We start from the raw sequence: 13,560 nt of genomic DNA on the forward strand, positions 1-13,560 counted from the left end.
CAAAAGCACTCAGCCAGCTCCTCCTCTGCAAAGATGCTTGTGTGATACAGAGCGGAGGGGAAAGGGGGCTCCTGGTTTTGGATTTGCAGTTCCTTCCCGGGGACCACCTACAAGTTGACCACCTGAAATTGAACTTTTTTTTTTTCCCCACACTGCGTGTCTTGCAGGATCTTAGTTCCCTGACCAGAGATCGAACCCAGTGCCTGGGCACTGGGAGAGCAGAGTCCTAACCACTGGACTGCCAGGGAAGTCCCCAAACGTTTCTTTTTAATACCCAGCCAAGGGCAGAGGTTAGACAGACAGACACCCCAGGAGCATGTCCACAAGAAAAAGAAAAGAAAGCAAAGAGTCACTGGAAAGACCTCTTTGGCATGCAGCTTCAGTAATTTGTCTTCAAGGTTCCAGAGCTTTAATCTCACAATTGAGATGAAAGACACTCTCACCTCAGAAGTGAAACACCATGTTGCTTATTTCTCTACTTGTACCTTAAACTCCAGTGCATCATAAGGCCATGCTTGGTGCCAGTATTAGCCTCAGGGGCATGGATGGAGTGTCAGGGAGGACAAGATTCAGGCCGCTGTGTGACGCCAGCTGAGGCACAGAGGCAGGGCCGTGCATGTGCACAGGCAGGCACACATGCTCCTTCACACCTGCTCACCGAGACGATGAACACTTTATTCTCCAGCAGTACAGAAACTGGACTTCTGGAAAAATCCTGAAGAGGATAATAGTGCTTTCTCCAAGGCTACAGGGGTGCTAACTAGGTTTCTAACAAGAAAACAAATCATTAAGTATTGTCATCACTCTGTGAGAGAATGTAAGAGATCCTAATTCTGACTCAGAGTAGTGTTGGGGAGATGATGCTGAAATGGTAAACTGAAAAGCAACGTAATAGGTGAAGGTGTTTCCATTAAGGGATGCAAGGTGTGAGTCAGAAGTAAGAAACAGGGAAAACGAAGACAATCTCTTCTGGGTCTACAGAAGGATTCAGAAGGCACCGGCAGAACAAAATGCTGCTGAGGAGAAACAAGTGGGGCTGTTGGAGAAAGTGTTGCCATTTTGTTAACAAGATCCTATTAAACAGCTGCTGTATATCTTTCTAAATAGCAATACAACCTGTTGCGAGCACTAGGTACCTTGGCTGAAAGCATCCGCTTTATGACTGAGTTGCAAGCGGCTATAACACTTAGCTCATAAACTCCAGCAACAGGGCAATCTCAAGAATATCACACCTTGACCTTCTCATTGCTCCTGGAACTCTACTAATGAGGAACTAAAGAGGAAACTAGCTTGAAAACTAGACTGGAAAAATGGAGGGGTTGGCATGCGTCAAGGGCCCCCTCTAGCGGTTCTGGAAATAAACAAAGTAACTTGAGGTTTAGAATATCAGGAGAAAAAAATAGCTGCATAGATAAAGCTGAAGCAAAGCTTTGCAGTCATCATTTCTAATTCTGAGGGCGTATGATAGATTCCTGTTTGAAAAACCTCTCCTAGCAAAGGCTTCTGCCTTATAAGTGGCATGACCCTTTTACTATGTTACACATTAACTGCCTCTGTGACTTTGGTTCCAAATGATTTGGTCTCACATCCATGTCCGTCAAATTCAACTTTCTACTGTTTGTTTTTCTCTCTCACCTGTACGTACTTCTGTTATCAGTCTTTATAACTATCATCTTTAATGAAGGAAAAATTTCAGACTTAACTTATGAGGCTAAAGCAGGACTTGGTATCACTGCACACTTGACTGCTTGTGTATTATATAATCAACATGCCATGCACTGGTCTGAAGCACACAGAATACATAAAAGATGACATTCAAATGTTAATGTCCTCTTTGCAATAGACTTATACCAACCAATGTGATGACTTGAGAGAGTAAATATATCCACATTCTCCTTGAAAACCTAATCTCTATACTGCCTCATATCCCCGTGCAGTTACTGGCTGCCACAAGGGCTCTTACACCCAGGAGACTCTCTGTCTCTAGGAAGGGGAGACTCGGTGCCACATGGTGGCAGATTTATTGGAGCAACACTAACATCTTTCATGCAGAAGTCTGGCAACCGGGAGTAACCCAATCCCCCTAGGACATTCAGGGACACAAGTGATCAGAGTGTACCTAAATAGGTGAGGGCGAAAGAAAAGGGGAGAAGGGTGGGGAGGGAAAAGGTAGAGAAAACTAAAGATGGTGGTAACTCACCCTTAAAATCTGTTACTGGGTGTAACGTGGAGGGCCAGTCAACACTGTACAATTATGGTACAAAATATCTCTTACTTTCATAGTTAACCAGGGAGAACAAAGAGCTAACCATTCCATATTTTACATTTTTTAAAAAGGTGCAAAAATTATACAAACTTTCTACCTTGGGAAAATAATCCTAAATTTCCACAGTTCGTGTGTAAAAATGCTCAGTTTAAGGGGGTTTGTTTTTGGCATTGTAGCCAAAAGGAAACAATCTAAGCACCCAATAGGAGGAGGTATTTTAAGTAAATTAGGCTACTTCTATTTGACAGAATTTTGTGGCTATTAAAATTTTGTTTCTGAAGAGGTTAAACAGAGGAATATTTTATATTGTATTACTAAGTGAAAAATTCAGGATATAAAATTATATACACACTTCAAATCTACTAATACTTGGTAACAATATTAACAAAATCTCAAAGTGGAAAAATCTGGACAGGACCATCCAGCCACAGAGAAGCACTTTTTAGATTTATGAATCACTGGCTAATTCCTCTGGTGAATTTCTGTCCTTCCTCTGAGTTTCTGGGTTAGCCAAGTATGTCCAGGATTGTCACATTTTTCTATTCATTTTCATTAAGAATTAAAAATTTATAGGGAATTTCCTGGCAGTCCAGTGCTTAGGACTCTGAACATCCACTGCCAGGGGCCCAGGTTCAATCCCTGGTCGGGGAGCTAAGATTCTACAAGCTGTGCAGTGTGGCACAAAAATAAAAATAAAACAATACATTTATGACTGAGATATAACAAGGAATATGGGTTTTATATTTATATTCTGTTTCATTATCTAGGTGCTCATTGTTACAAATCAGCTGGAGTCTCATTTATACTGATATTCTTGGGGAGATGCTTAAGATTATTAGGAAGTTCTAGAATGATGGCATGCAGGTAACATCCCTTGCCTAATTCTTTATTATAGAGGGTGGGTCATATCAGGGCAAAGTTATAGATCATAAACTATATACCATTTCAGTCTCCACAGGTAGTGACTCATAATGAATATTCTTGGGGAGATGCTTAAGAAACATTTTAGGAATATCAGAAAGATACTGTGCTTACATAACCCTTTGAATGGGGTCTTAGAATATTTCTTATACCAAATTCTCTGTTAGGGAAGATCAGTTATATTATGGCAAAACTATAAACAATATACTGAACATTTAAACTCTACAGAGATTCAGCTGGTCAAAATGAAAACTCAAAGTGAACGTACATGTTAAATTTAAAGTCACAATACTTTTTCCTCATTTTAGAAGTGCCTCTTTAGGGATTTCTGGCTCCCACCAACGGAGACTCCTAACAAACGAACCCTCTTGTAGATAACAACTATAAACTCTGAGGGAAAAAAAAAGTCAGCAAGAAAAAGAAATAAATGGTATATATATTAAAAAGGAAGAAATAAAACTGTCTCTATTTGCATATGACATGATTATGTAGAAAATCTCAAAGAATCTACAAAAAAGACCTAGTAGAATAAGGGAGATTTCCAAGGACACAAGAGTATTCAACCCAGTATAGGCTGTACTGGTGACTTGCTTCCCAAGGAGTGTCAAAGGGGGAAAAAAGTAACTATAGTGAAGAAACCTGACAAACAACCTTGGGCAGGTGATCGAGGTAAACATCACCAGTGATAAAGCATATTAATAACAGGCACTGCTGATGTGATGTAATGAGGACATTTCACGTCTATGGTATTATATATTTAACTCCAGTTTAACCATGAGAAAAATAGCAGACAAGCCCAAATTGAGGGACATTCTACAAAACATCTGAAAAGCAGTCCTCAAAACTGTCAAGGATGAAAAACAGACTAAGAAACTGTCACAGACCAGAGGAGACATGACAAGTAAAAGTAACGTAGTATCCTCTATGGGATCTGAGAAAAAAAGGCATTAGTGGAAATACTGGCAAAATCTGAAGTTTAGTTGAAAAACTAAATGTACCCACATTGGGGGAAAAAAGTACCACGGTAACTGTTATGGGCTGAATTGTAGCCCCCCTCCAAATGCACGTTTAAGTCCCAAAGCCACTACCTCCAAATATCACTACTGTTTTGGAGATAGGACCTTTTAAAGAGGTGATCAAGTTACAGTAAGGCTGGAGAGAGTGGGCCCTAATCCAATCTTACTGGTGTCCTTAGGAGGAAATCTGGACAAACGAGCTTATTTCTTTTAAATGTTATGCTTCAAAAGATACCAATAAGAAAGTAAAAAGACAATCCAAGGGCTGGGGTATTTACAAGTCACACACCTGACAAGGTCTTTTGCATCCAGAATACATAAAGAACTCTAACTTCTGTTATTAGTATTCTATAATAATGCAAATTATGATTCTATAATAAAAACATGAGTAACAGAATTTAAATATGGGCAAAAGATATGAATAGACATCTCACCGAAGAAGATATATAAATGACCAGTAAGCACATAAAAAGATGCTTAACATCATTAGTCATCAGGAAAATGCAAATTTAAACCACAATGAGGTACTACTTCACAGAAGAATGGCTATACTAAAAAGACAGAAAAATAAGTGTTGGTGAGGATGTGGAAAAATCGTAACCCTCATATATTACTGGTGGAAATGTAAAATGGTGCAGCCTTTGGAAAAGTCTGGCAGTTCCTCAAAATGTTAAACATACCATATGACCCAACAATTTCAATCCAGGGTAAATACCCAAGAAAAATGAAAACATATTCACACAAAAACTTGTTCATAAATAGCAGCGTTATTTATAAGAGCCAAAAGGTAGAAACAACCTAAATGTCCAACTAATGAATGGATAAACAAACCATGGTATACAGTTGACCCTTGAACAACATATAGGTTAGGGGTGCTGACTCCCCTTTGGGGTTGAAAATTCATGTACTGTTACCTCTCCCTCAAACTCACCCTAGGGCAGGAAGCTAAAACAGTTTGGATACAATAAGGCCTCAAACCCTAGATCTTTTGATTCCACATATTATGAACACAATCTTTATCCTCATACTTAAAGATCAGCAAAATGACAATACAGGTGCTATACTGAAAAAAACCCAAGTATAAGTGGACCTGAGCAGTTCAAACCCATGTTGTTCAAGGGTCAAACTGTATATTCATACAATGGGATATTATTCAGCAATAAAAAGAAATCAAGTCCCGGTATGTGCTACAACAAAAATGAACCTTGAAAACATGCTAAATAAAGGAAGTCAGTCACAAAAGGTCCCATACTGTATGATTCCATTTATATGAAATGTCCAGAATAGGCAAATCCATAGTATGAGACACAAAATAGATTTGTGGTTGCCAGAGAAATGATAAGGGGAGAGGGAGATGTAGAGTGACTGCTAATGGGTACAGTGTTACTTTTGGGGTAACTGAAATGTCCTAAAATTAGATTGTAGAGATAGTTGCACAATTCTGTGAATAAACTAAAAAGCAGTGAATTGCACCATTCTGATGGGTGAATATTACGGTATGAATTACCTCAATAAAGCAATTTTAAAACACAATAAGCAGCAAAGCTCTAATCTGGGAAAAGACCAGTGTTTCAATAACAAGGTTTTCCAAACTACTTATCCAGAAAAACAAGGAAATTTTATAGCTCAATTTCTTGGATACTCTTCCCAACTTCTATTAAACACAGTGCCGTTTTAAATTAAAAATACTTTTTAAAGGACTGTTACACTGAGTTAAAGCAGGGGTTCTAACCCTCACTGAGGGTCAGAATCACCTTGCAGAACTTTAGAATTAACAATGAATAAGACCCTATCCCTTAAAGATTTCAATTTAAGTGGTCTAGGGAATGATTTCAGCAATGTTACCTTTTCTTCTTTTTTAAATTTATTAATTTATTTTTGGCTGTGTTGGGTCTTCGTTTCTGTGTGAAGGCTTTCTCTAGTTGCAGCGAGCGGGGGCCCCTCTTCATCGCGGTGCACAGGCCTCTCACCGTCGCAGCCTCTCTTGTTGTGGAGCACAAGCTCCAGATGCGCAGGCTCAGTAGTTGTGGCTCACGGGCCTAGTTGCTCTGTGGCATGTGGGATCTTCCCAGACCAGGGCTCCAACCCGTGTCCCCTGCACTGGCGGGCAGATTCTCAACCACTGCACCACCAGGGAAGCCCAGCAATGTTACATTTTTAAAAGCTCCCTTATGGATTTAAAAATGCAGCCAGGATTGGGAATCACTGCTATAATTCAACAGAATATTAAACTGTGTTTTAAAAATCTTCTTTTAGGTGAAGGCAGACCTTTTCTTAAGCAAAACAAAAGGTAGATATTTAAGAAAAATTTGTTTCTAATCATAGAACCATAAATAAAAAGCCACATAAAACACAAAGTTAGTCATAAACCAATTATTTAATTGAAGCTATAAAAAAGAGGCAATATAATTGATAAAATAATTAGGAAAGACTATTTAGCACATTTTAAAAGATTTAAAATAGGACACTTTACAAAAAGTTGTGTGGGAAATAAAATTCTTAAACTATAAGTAGAAATGTAACATTACAGAGCACGTTATAAAATACAATGACAGAAATATAAAAGGGCTATGTATGCTCTAAGTCTGAAAACTATTAATAATGACCAGATATTTAGGTTTAAATTTACAGTTCCTGGGTATGAGGCTCATATTACTATACACATCTTCCAAACCAATGGCAAGTATTTTCCAATTAACCATGAGTGGTATCATCTTCTACAAAGTCTTTGGCCATCTCTGCTGTGATCACATCAATATGACTAACCTGAAGAATAAATGTTAAAAACAAAATCTGTTAAATCTTTAAGAAATGTATCAGTGTTCCCCTGTATAGGGTAATATTTTAAAACTACACCCAATCACCTATAAATTTTACATACCAAGTCAAATGACTGTAAAACACTGACACTGACTGATAAAAACCTTTATTTACAATGTTGTTTGTTCAATGCATGAGTTTAAAAAACATTCTGCATTTTAATGCTCTGAAGATATAGGTAAGTACTAACATCTAAATATTTGAACCACATTTTTGTTCAGTTTTTATTACTTTGCTATTTTAAAGAATCTTAAGGCTGAAAGCACCAGGAAGAGTTGTGTGGTCTAACCAAATATAAATGAACTTATGTAACTGTTTAAGACTGTGCATTAAATAAGCACTAAACAGATAGACAGGAAGATAGTGTCTCTTAATGCCAATAAAAATAAAACCAATGCAATGAATGCCACAAAAAAAACTGATAACCTTCATAGGCATTTTAAGTTCTTTTCAATAACTTTCTAAATTTTCTTTCATGACTTAAGTAATATAAAACAAGAATTCAACAGATATAGTGGATTGAATACTACATGAACTTAAACTTAATATAAAAAAATTACCTTATTTCTGAACTTTACACCATAGAATTTGTCAGCTGACTCAAGCAGTTCAGGCCTAAAAGTAGTTGTTATAAATTGAGCATGTACAGCAAGTTCCATAATCATATCTGTAAAAAGAAATAGTAATCTAATAAAACCCTTTTTTCAGTTGAACTGAAAATTTAGAAAGCAACTATCTTTTTACTCTTACCTAAAACTTAAAACTGGCTGTATGCATACATCTACAAAAAATATCAACTTGTTTCTTAAACTAGGGATAAATCTTTAACACAAATAACTTAGTTACAGAATATAAAGAACAGCTTCTAACACAGCATTAGAAATAATGTCAGAGCAAAGTAAATTTTCTCACACAAAAAACCAAAAGCAACCTTTTCCTGCTACCCACACCCCCAACCTGTATACTGGATTTGTTTGCATAAACTTACTAAAGATCACATATAGATTATTTAAACACAGAATCAACATTGTTTATGACAGGGACTATTCAAGCATTGAGAAAAAGTGTTAAAAGGAGAGACGTTTGTATAAAAGTTTAACTGGAGTAGGATTTTCAATTATTACATCTATTTCTCACAGAACTAAACTTTGCAGTCTAATACTAGATTTTTGAAAACCTGTTCAAAGAGAAATTATTTATTGACTAATACCCTGTCAAGTCTCCCTGGATATCTCAGGCAACAAGAAATATACTATAAAAGAGGTAAGCTATCGGGGCTTCCCTGGTGGCACAGTGGTTAAGAATATGCCTGCCAATGCAGGGGACATGGGTTCGAGCCCTGGTCTGGGAAGATCCCACATGCCACAGAGCAACTAAGCCCGTGAGCCACAACTACTGAGCCTGCGCTCTAGAGCCCGCGAGCCACAACTACTGCTGCCTGCGAGCCGCAACTACTGCTGCCTGCGAGCCGCAACTACTGCTGCCCATGTGCCACAACTACTGAAGCCTGCGGGACTAGAGCCCATGCTCTGCAACAAAGCGACCTCAATGAGAAGCCCACATACCGCAACGAAGAGTAGCCCCCGCTCGCCACAACTAAAGAAAGCCTGAGCACAGCAACAAAGACCCAATGCAGCCCAAAATAAATAAATTAATTAAAAAAAAAGAAAGTGAGGGAATTTATTGGAGTGGGGATGAAGGGAAAAAAAAGTAAAAAAAAGAAAAAAAGAGGTAAGCTATCATTTCTAGCAAGTTACTATGAAACTATGAAACCAAAATTGTACCTGACACAGCCTTTCTGTGCTGAGCATCCAGAGCCTGGTCAATCTCATCAAACAAGTAAAAAGGAGCTGGGTCACATTTCTGAATGGCAAAAATCAGAGCAAGAGCTACCAAGGATTTCTGTCCACCTGAAAGCTGTTGCATTTCTCTCATTTCACCTTGTTTTCCTGTAAATGACACCTAAGAAAATATTTAATGAGTTAGTATCTCAAAGGGGTAAAATCACCATCATCTCTTAAAATTAAATTGCATACAATGCACCAATTTAGATTTGCAAAATAGTCTACAAATTTTACTATGAAAATTGAATGTAAAGGTATTTTACCCTAATTCCAACTCCAGTGAACTGGTCAACTGATGGAACACTGCTTTGTGACCCAGAGCCCCTCTCACTTTCACCACTCCCTTCTCCTTCATCCTGAGACTGACTGCCTTCCACATCTCCTTTCTTCATCACCAAAGTAGCTTTGCCACCAGGTACCAACTTCTGGAATACTTCACTGAAGTTTTTGGATACCTTAAAATAAACAGATAGATAGATAGATAGGGTATCAATTGGAATATGTATTTTTTTTAAAAAAGATAAAAATTATTTAAAAGCAATCAAAAATAGTTTTATTTTTTTAATCTTAAGAACAAGAATAACAGATTGGATCCCCTTTAAGGGCTGTATAAAACATTCCAATTACTGTATTTGCAACCTATATACTGGATTTGTTTGCATGTTTTAGATCCAATTATCAGTGGAAAAAAAGTTTTAAAATCTTTACAAATTGAATAATAGACTGAATAATACCTGAAGATTTTAGCTTGTGTATTTACTACAAATAGAAACATACCTGTTTGAAAGTTAACTGAATAGCTTCGTATTTTCGAAGTTCAAGTACATTCATCAGTTCCATGATTGATTTGTACCCCCTATCCAACTCTTCTTGTCGCTTTATTAACTTTTCTTTCTGCTCAGAGAAATTTACAAACTGATCTAAAGCTTTTTTGTTAACATGGCTGTACTTCTTCAATTCTGTGTTGCACTGTTCAAGTTTTCGAAACAACTATAAAGAGGAAAAAAATGTATAAATAAATCCACATACAGGGAAATTTGCAATGAGATTTCAAATTTAAAACCAATCAGATTTACCTGTTTGAGGCTCAGTGTTTGGTATTTTTCAAATGCTTCCTGGGGAAGTGATCCAAGTTCTCGAATTTTCTTCATACACTCTTCTTTCTTCTTCAGTAGCATGCCTTGTCGATTTGTCATCTTTTCTAGTTCTTTAGTGTCATGATTTATCGCATCCATGTGTTCTTTTTCCATATTTTTCCAGCGCTCCATACTTTTCTGCAACTCCTTAATTCCAGCTTCTGTTTTATCAATGGAATTGTCCAAATCTAAAATGGGGGGAAAAACAAATTAGGCCATAACACCTATTTTATTATTTTTTTGACCGAGCCACGTGGCTTGCGGAATCTCAGTTCCACGACCAGGGATTGAACCCAGGCCCTCAGCAGTGAAAGCACAGAGTCCTAACCACTGGACCACCAGGAATTTTCCCATAACACCTGTTTTAAAGCCAGAGTGTTAGCTGACCAAAGATTTTCAAGGTCAAATCTATCAAAATAGATAGGTTTAAATTTTACTGTGAAAACTTAGGAAAACTTCAGAACAAAATTGGGAGTGTACATGAGTCAAGGTATACAGTTTACATTTAATGTTTATGTTTATAAAAACCTAAAATAACTTTCTTCTCAGCAACTAGTGATAAGAAACTTGATTCAGCTATTTCATACTTTTGTCAATGAAACTAGTAATGTATGGTCTCTCATAAAATTGTTACAAACATTTCAACAAAACAAAGGTTAATATTTATAATCAACACCCTAAACTCTGTTCACTATAAACTGTTTATGATGATGGAAAACACATAGAACTACTGGTACATGCTTTTGCCTATCTGGATATTTCATTTTGTAGTAAACAATCCTATAAAACCAATAAGCTAAATACCAAAAATATTTTTACTAAATAAAAATTCACCTTCTGATCGTGCCATGGTATCTTTTACTCTTTTATTGATGGCTTCAAGTTCTGAGGTTGTAGCAGTGAGAACAGTACCCCCTTCTGTCTCTCTCAGTTCATTGAGTTCCTATAACACAAAAGGAACTTAAGAGCATTAAACCACAAAAATATGAATTTTGTTAGTTTCAAAATGTTATAACTGCCGTTTATATAGCTGTTGATATGTCTGAATAAACACTTAAGAAAACCAAAAAACATACTTCAAATAATTGTAAATACTTAATGTATCCATTAAAGGGGAAAAATTACTAGAAAACTTCTTAGCATCTGACTACTGATGAGAAAATATTCATAACTAATATTTACTACCTAGAATGTGCCAGATAATCATACAAAACGGGTACTACTGCTATGCTTATTTTACACAAGAGGAAACTGGAGCTTAGAAATATTAAATGACTTGCCCAGTACTGTACACTAGGTGGCAGTGCTAGAACTCCAAGCCAGGGCAGGTGGTCAGACTGCTAGGCTTTCTGTTCCCAGAGCCCATACTCTAAATCAGAGTCTCTCATATAAGCATTATCAAAAGGTTACGCTTGTCAAGGAACCCTCGAAAAAGAGCATACCTGTTCTACTTGGTCCAAGCGCTTTCTTAAATTCTCGTTGAGGTAAGTCTCTACTCGAGTAATAATACCTTCTAACTTAATTCTTTCATTTAGCAACTGTCTGTTTTCCTAGAAGAAAAAACAAAATTGTCTACATAGCCATGCACATTTCACATATAGGAATGCTATCAATCTGTTTTCTCCATTATTTTTTGTTCAAATGAGCTGAAATAGAGTTTTACACCTTTCCAAAAAGTCCTATATTAAAAAAAAAAAAGCCCTGTATTTTCTTCATTTTCCCTCTTACCTATTCAGAATGCTGTTTCTGTGCCTGGTTCTTTTTTTTTTTTTTTTTTTTTTGCGGTATGCGGGCCTCTCACTGTTGCGGCCTCTCCCGTTGCGGAGCACAGGCTCCGGACACGCAGGCTCAGCGGCCATGGCTCACGGGCCTCGCCGCTCACGGCATGTGGGATCTTCCCGGACTGGGGCATGAACCCGTGTCCCCTGCATTGGCAGGCGGACTCTCAACCACTGCGCCACCAGGGAAGCCCGACCTGGTTCTTTTTATAAGGCATGCTACCAAAAATATTTTTCTTTTCCTGCTTTTCGTTTTTTGAACTTAGTATTAATTGCTTACATCTCTGTATTTAAAAATCAAATGTTGTTAAAATGTTTAACCAAAACAATATTATTAAATATGTAAAGGTGGTCAGGTCAATAAATACAGCAAAGCTAACAAGCTCCATCTTACCAATGACAAATGGGCATTAAGTAAGATGAAAGAAAATAAAGATTTCTTACACAATCCTAACATATGGTTTGGAAAAACTTATTAAAACCTCATTTACTTTAATGGATATTAGAAGTCTAATAAGTCTTATATTTTCTCAATAATCTTTCACATTCCTTTATTAGCCAGAAAGACATTTTTCACAACAGCCAATTGTCAACAAAAAATGTTTTTCCTGTCAACTCTACTTGCCTGCTGAAGTTGACGAATTTCATCATTCAGTGCATCTACTCTCTTCTGATCTTCCAGACTAAGTTGAGAAAGCAAATCAGTTCCAAGTTCTGCTTTCAGTGATTCTCTGGTGGACTCCATAGCATGCAAACTTGCCTCCAAACTTTGTAAGCTACGTTGCTATATGACAGATCATCCATTTATTAATAAAGGTACTAGTCAGTGTATCACTTATAATAGTGAAAAATTGGCAACTATCTATATTTGATATTAAAGTGAGCTAAGTAATCATATTAACTCAATTAAATATTAGATATCCATTATATTTGATAATTAGAACTATGTAGCAACAAGAAAAATATTTATGATGCAGTATTTGCAGGATGTGTGTAACACATCATATTCCGTGGTTAAACTATAAAAAGAAGTTGCTAGAATGTTAGGGTGGTATAATTGTGGGTATATATATATTCTAAACTTTGTTGTTTTAGTACTATTGATGTACAAAATTAATAGTTTTTTGTCAAAACTGCTTCATGTTTATGACACCAATGTGTATTATCATTTGTAATAGCAGTAATAGTTTACTTTCTACTCATTTTAGCACCATCTGGTCAGAGTGCAATCAAATAAATCCATAAATAGTACTTTACAGACAAAAATGGATACTGGCTGACTACTATCAGGCAGTACTATTATGCCGCAGCTCAAAATGCCTATTTGTTTAATGAAGTTGGAAAGTCTGAATGAGGCCTACAAAAGGAGACTCTGGGTACTCATGGGTAAAAGTGTGATAAAGATACATGTAGTTTCCCAAAAGTACGGGCCTAAATGAAAATGAAACAGAATGTATATGTTATATAACTTATATACTATATGGTCCACCCCAAATCTTTATAATTAAAGCAAATCTATAAAAAAAAAGCATACTTAACGAACCTTGGGCATAAAGGTTTTCTCTGATTGCTGCCTCTTCTCTTTTAACATCTTCATTTCTGATAATATGCTATCTCGAGATGCTTTAAATTTCCTTTGCTGAGTCTCTATCTGCTGCATTTGGTTCATCAGCTGATCAATTTCATTATTAATCCATATACAAGGCTAAGGAAAATTCTCTTTGGTGCCTGTTAACAAAACACTGTGTATCCCCCTTCCTTTTCTTTATCCGTAAATAA

At 36.7% G+C, this 13,560-nt stretch overlaps 1 protein-coding gene across 1 annotated transcript in view; it reads right to left on the reverse strand.

The window, feature by feature from the left end:
• Positions 1 to 6,584: 6,584 nt before the first annotated feature.
• SMC3 (structural maintenance of chromosomes 3) overlaps positions 6,585 to 13,560 on the reverse strand; it is a 32,995-nt gene continuing 26,019 nt past the window's right edge. The window contains exons 20-29 of the mRNA XM_081258317.1: positions 13,325 to 13,476; positions 12,407 to 12,565; positions 11,446 to 11,553; positions 10,838 to 10,946; positions 9,944 to 10,191; positions 9,645 to 9,857; positions 9,131 to 9,322; positions 8,808 to 8,985; positions 7,584 to 7,690; positions 6,585 to 6,969 (exon numbers count right to left, since the gene is read on the reverse strand). Of these exons, the coding sequence (XP_081114443.1) occupies positions 6,898 to 6,969; positions 7,584 to 7,690; positions 8,808 to 8,985; positions 9,131 to 9,322; positions 9,645 to 9,857; positions 9,944 to 10,191; positions 10,838 to 10,946; positions 11,446 to 11,553; positions 12,407 to 12,565; positions 13,325 to 13,476 (1,538 nt within the window). The 3' untranslated portion in view covers positions 6,585 to 6,897. The remainder of the gene's footprint in view (positions 6,970 to 7,583; positions 7,691 to 8,807; positions 8,986 to 9,130; positions 9,323 to 9,644; positions 9,858 to 9,943; positions 10,192 to 10,837; positions 10,947 to 11,445; positions 11,554 to 12,406; positions 12,566 to 13,324; positions 13,477 to 13,560) is intronic.

The sequence above is a fragment of the Mesoplodon bidens genome, assembly GCF_964165515.1.
Source record: "Mesoplodon bidens genome assembly, chromosome: 1".
Classification (NCBI taxonomy): Eukaryota; Metazoa; Chordata; class Mammalia; order Artiodactyla; family Ziphiidae; genus Mesoplodon; species Mesoplodon bidens.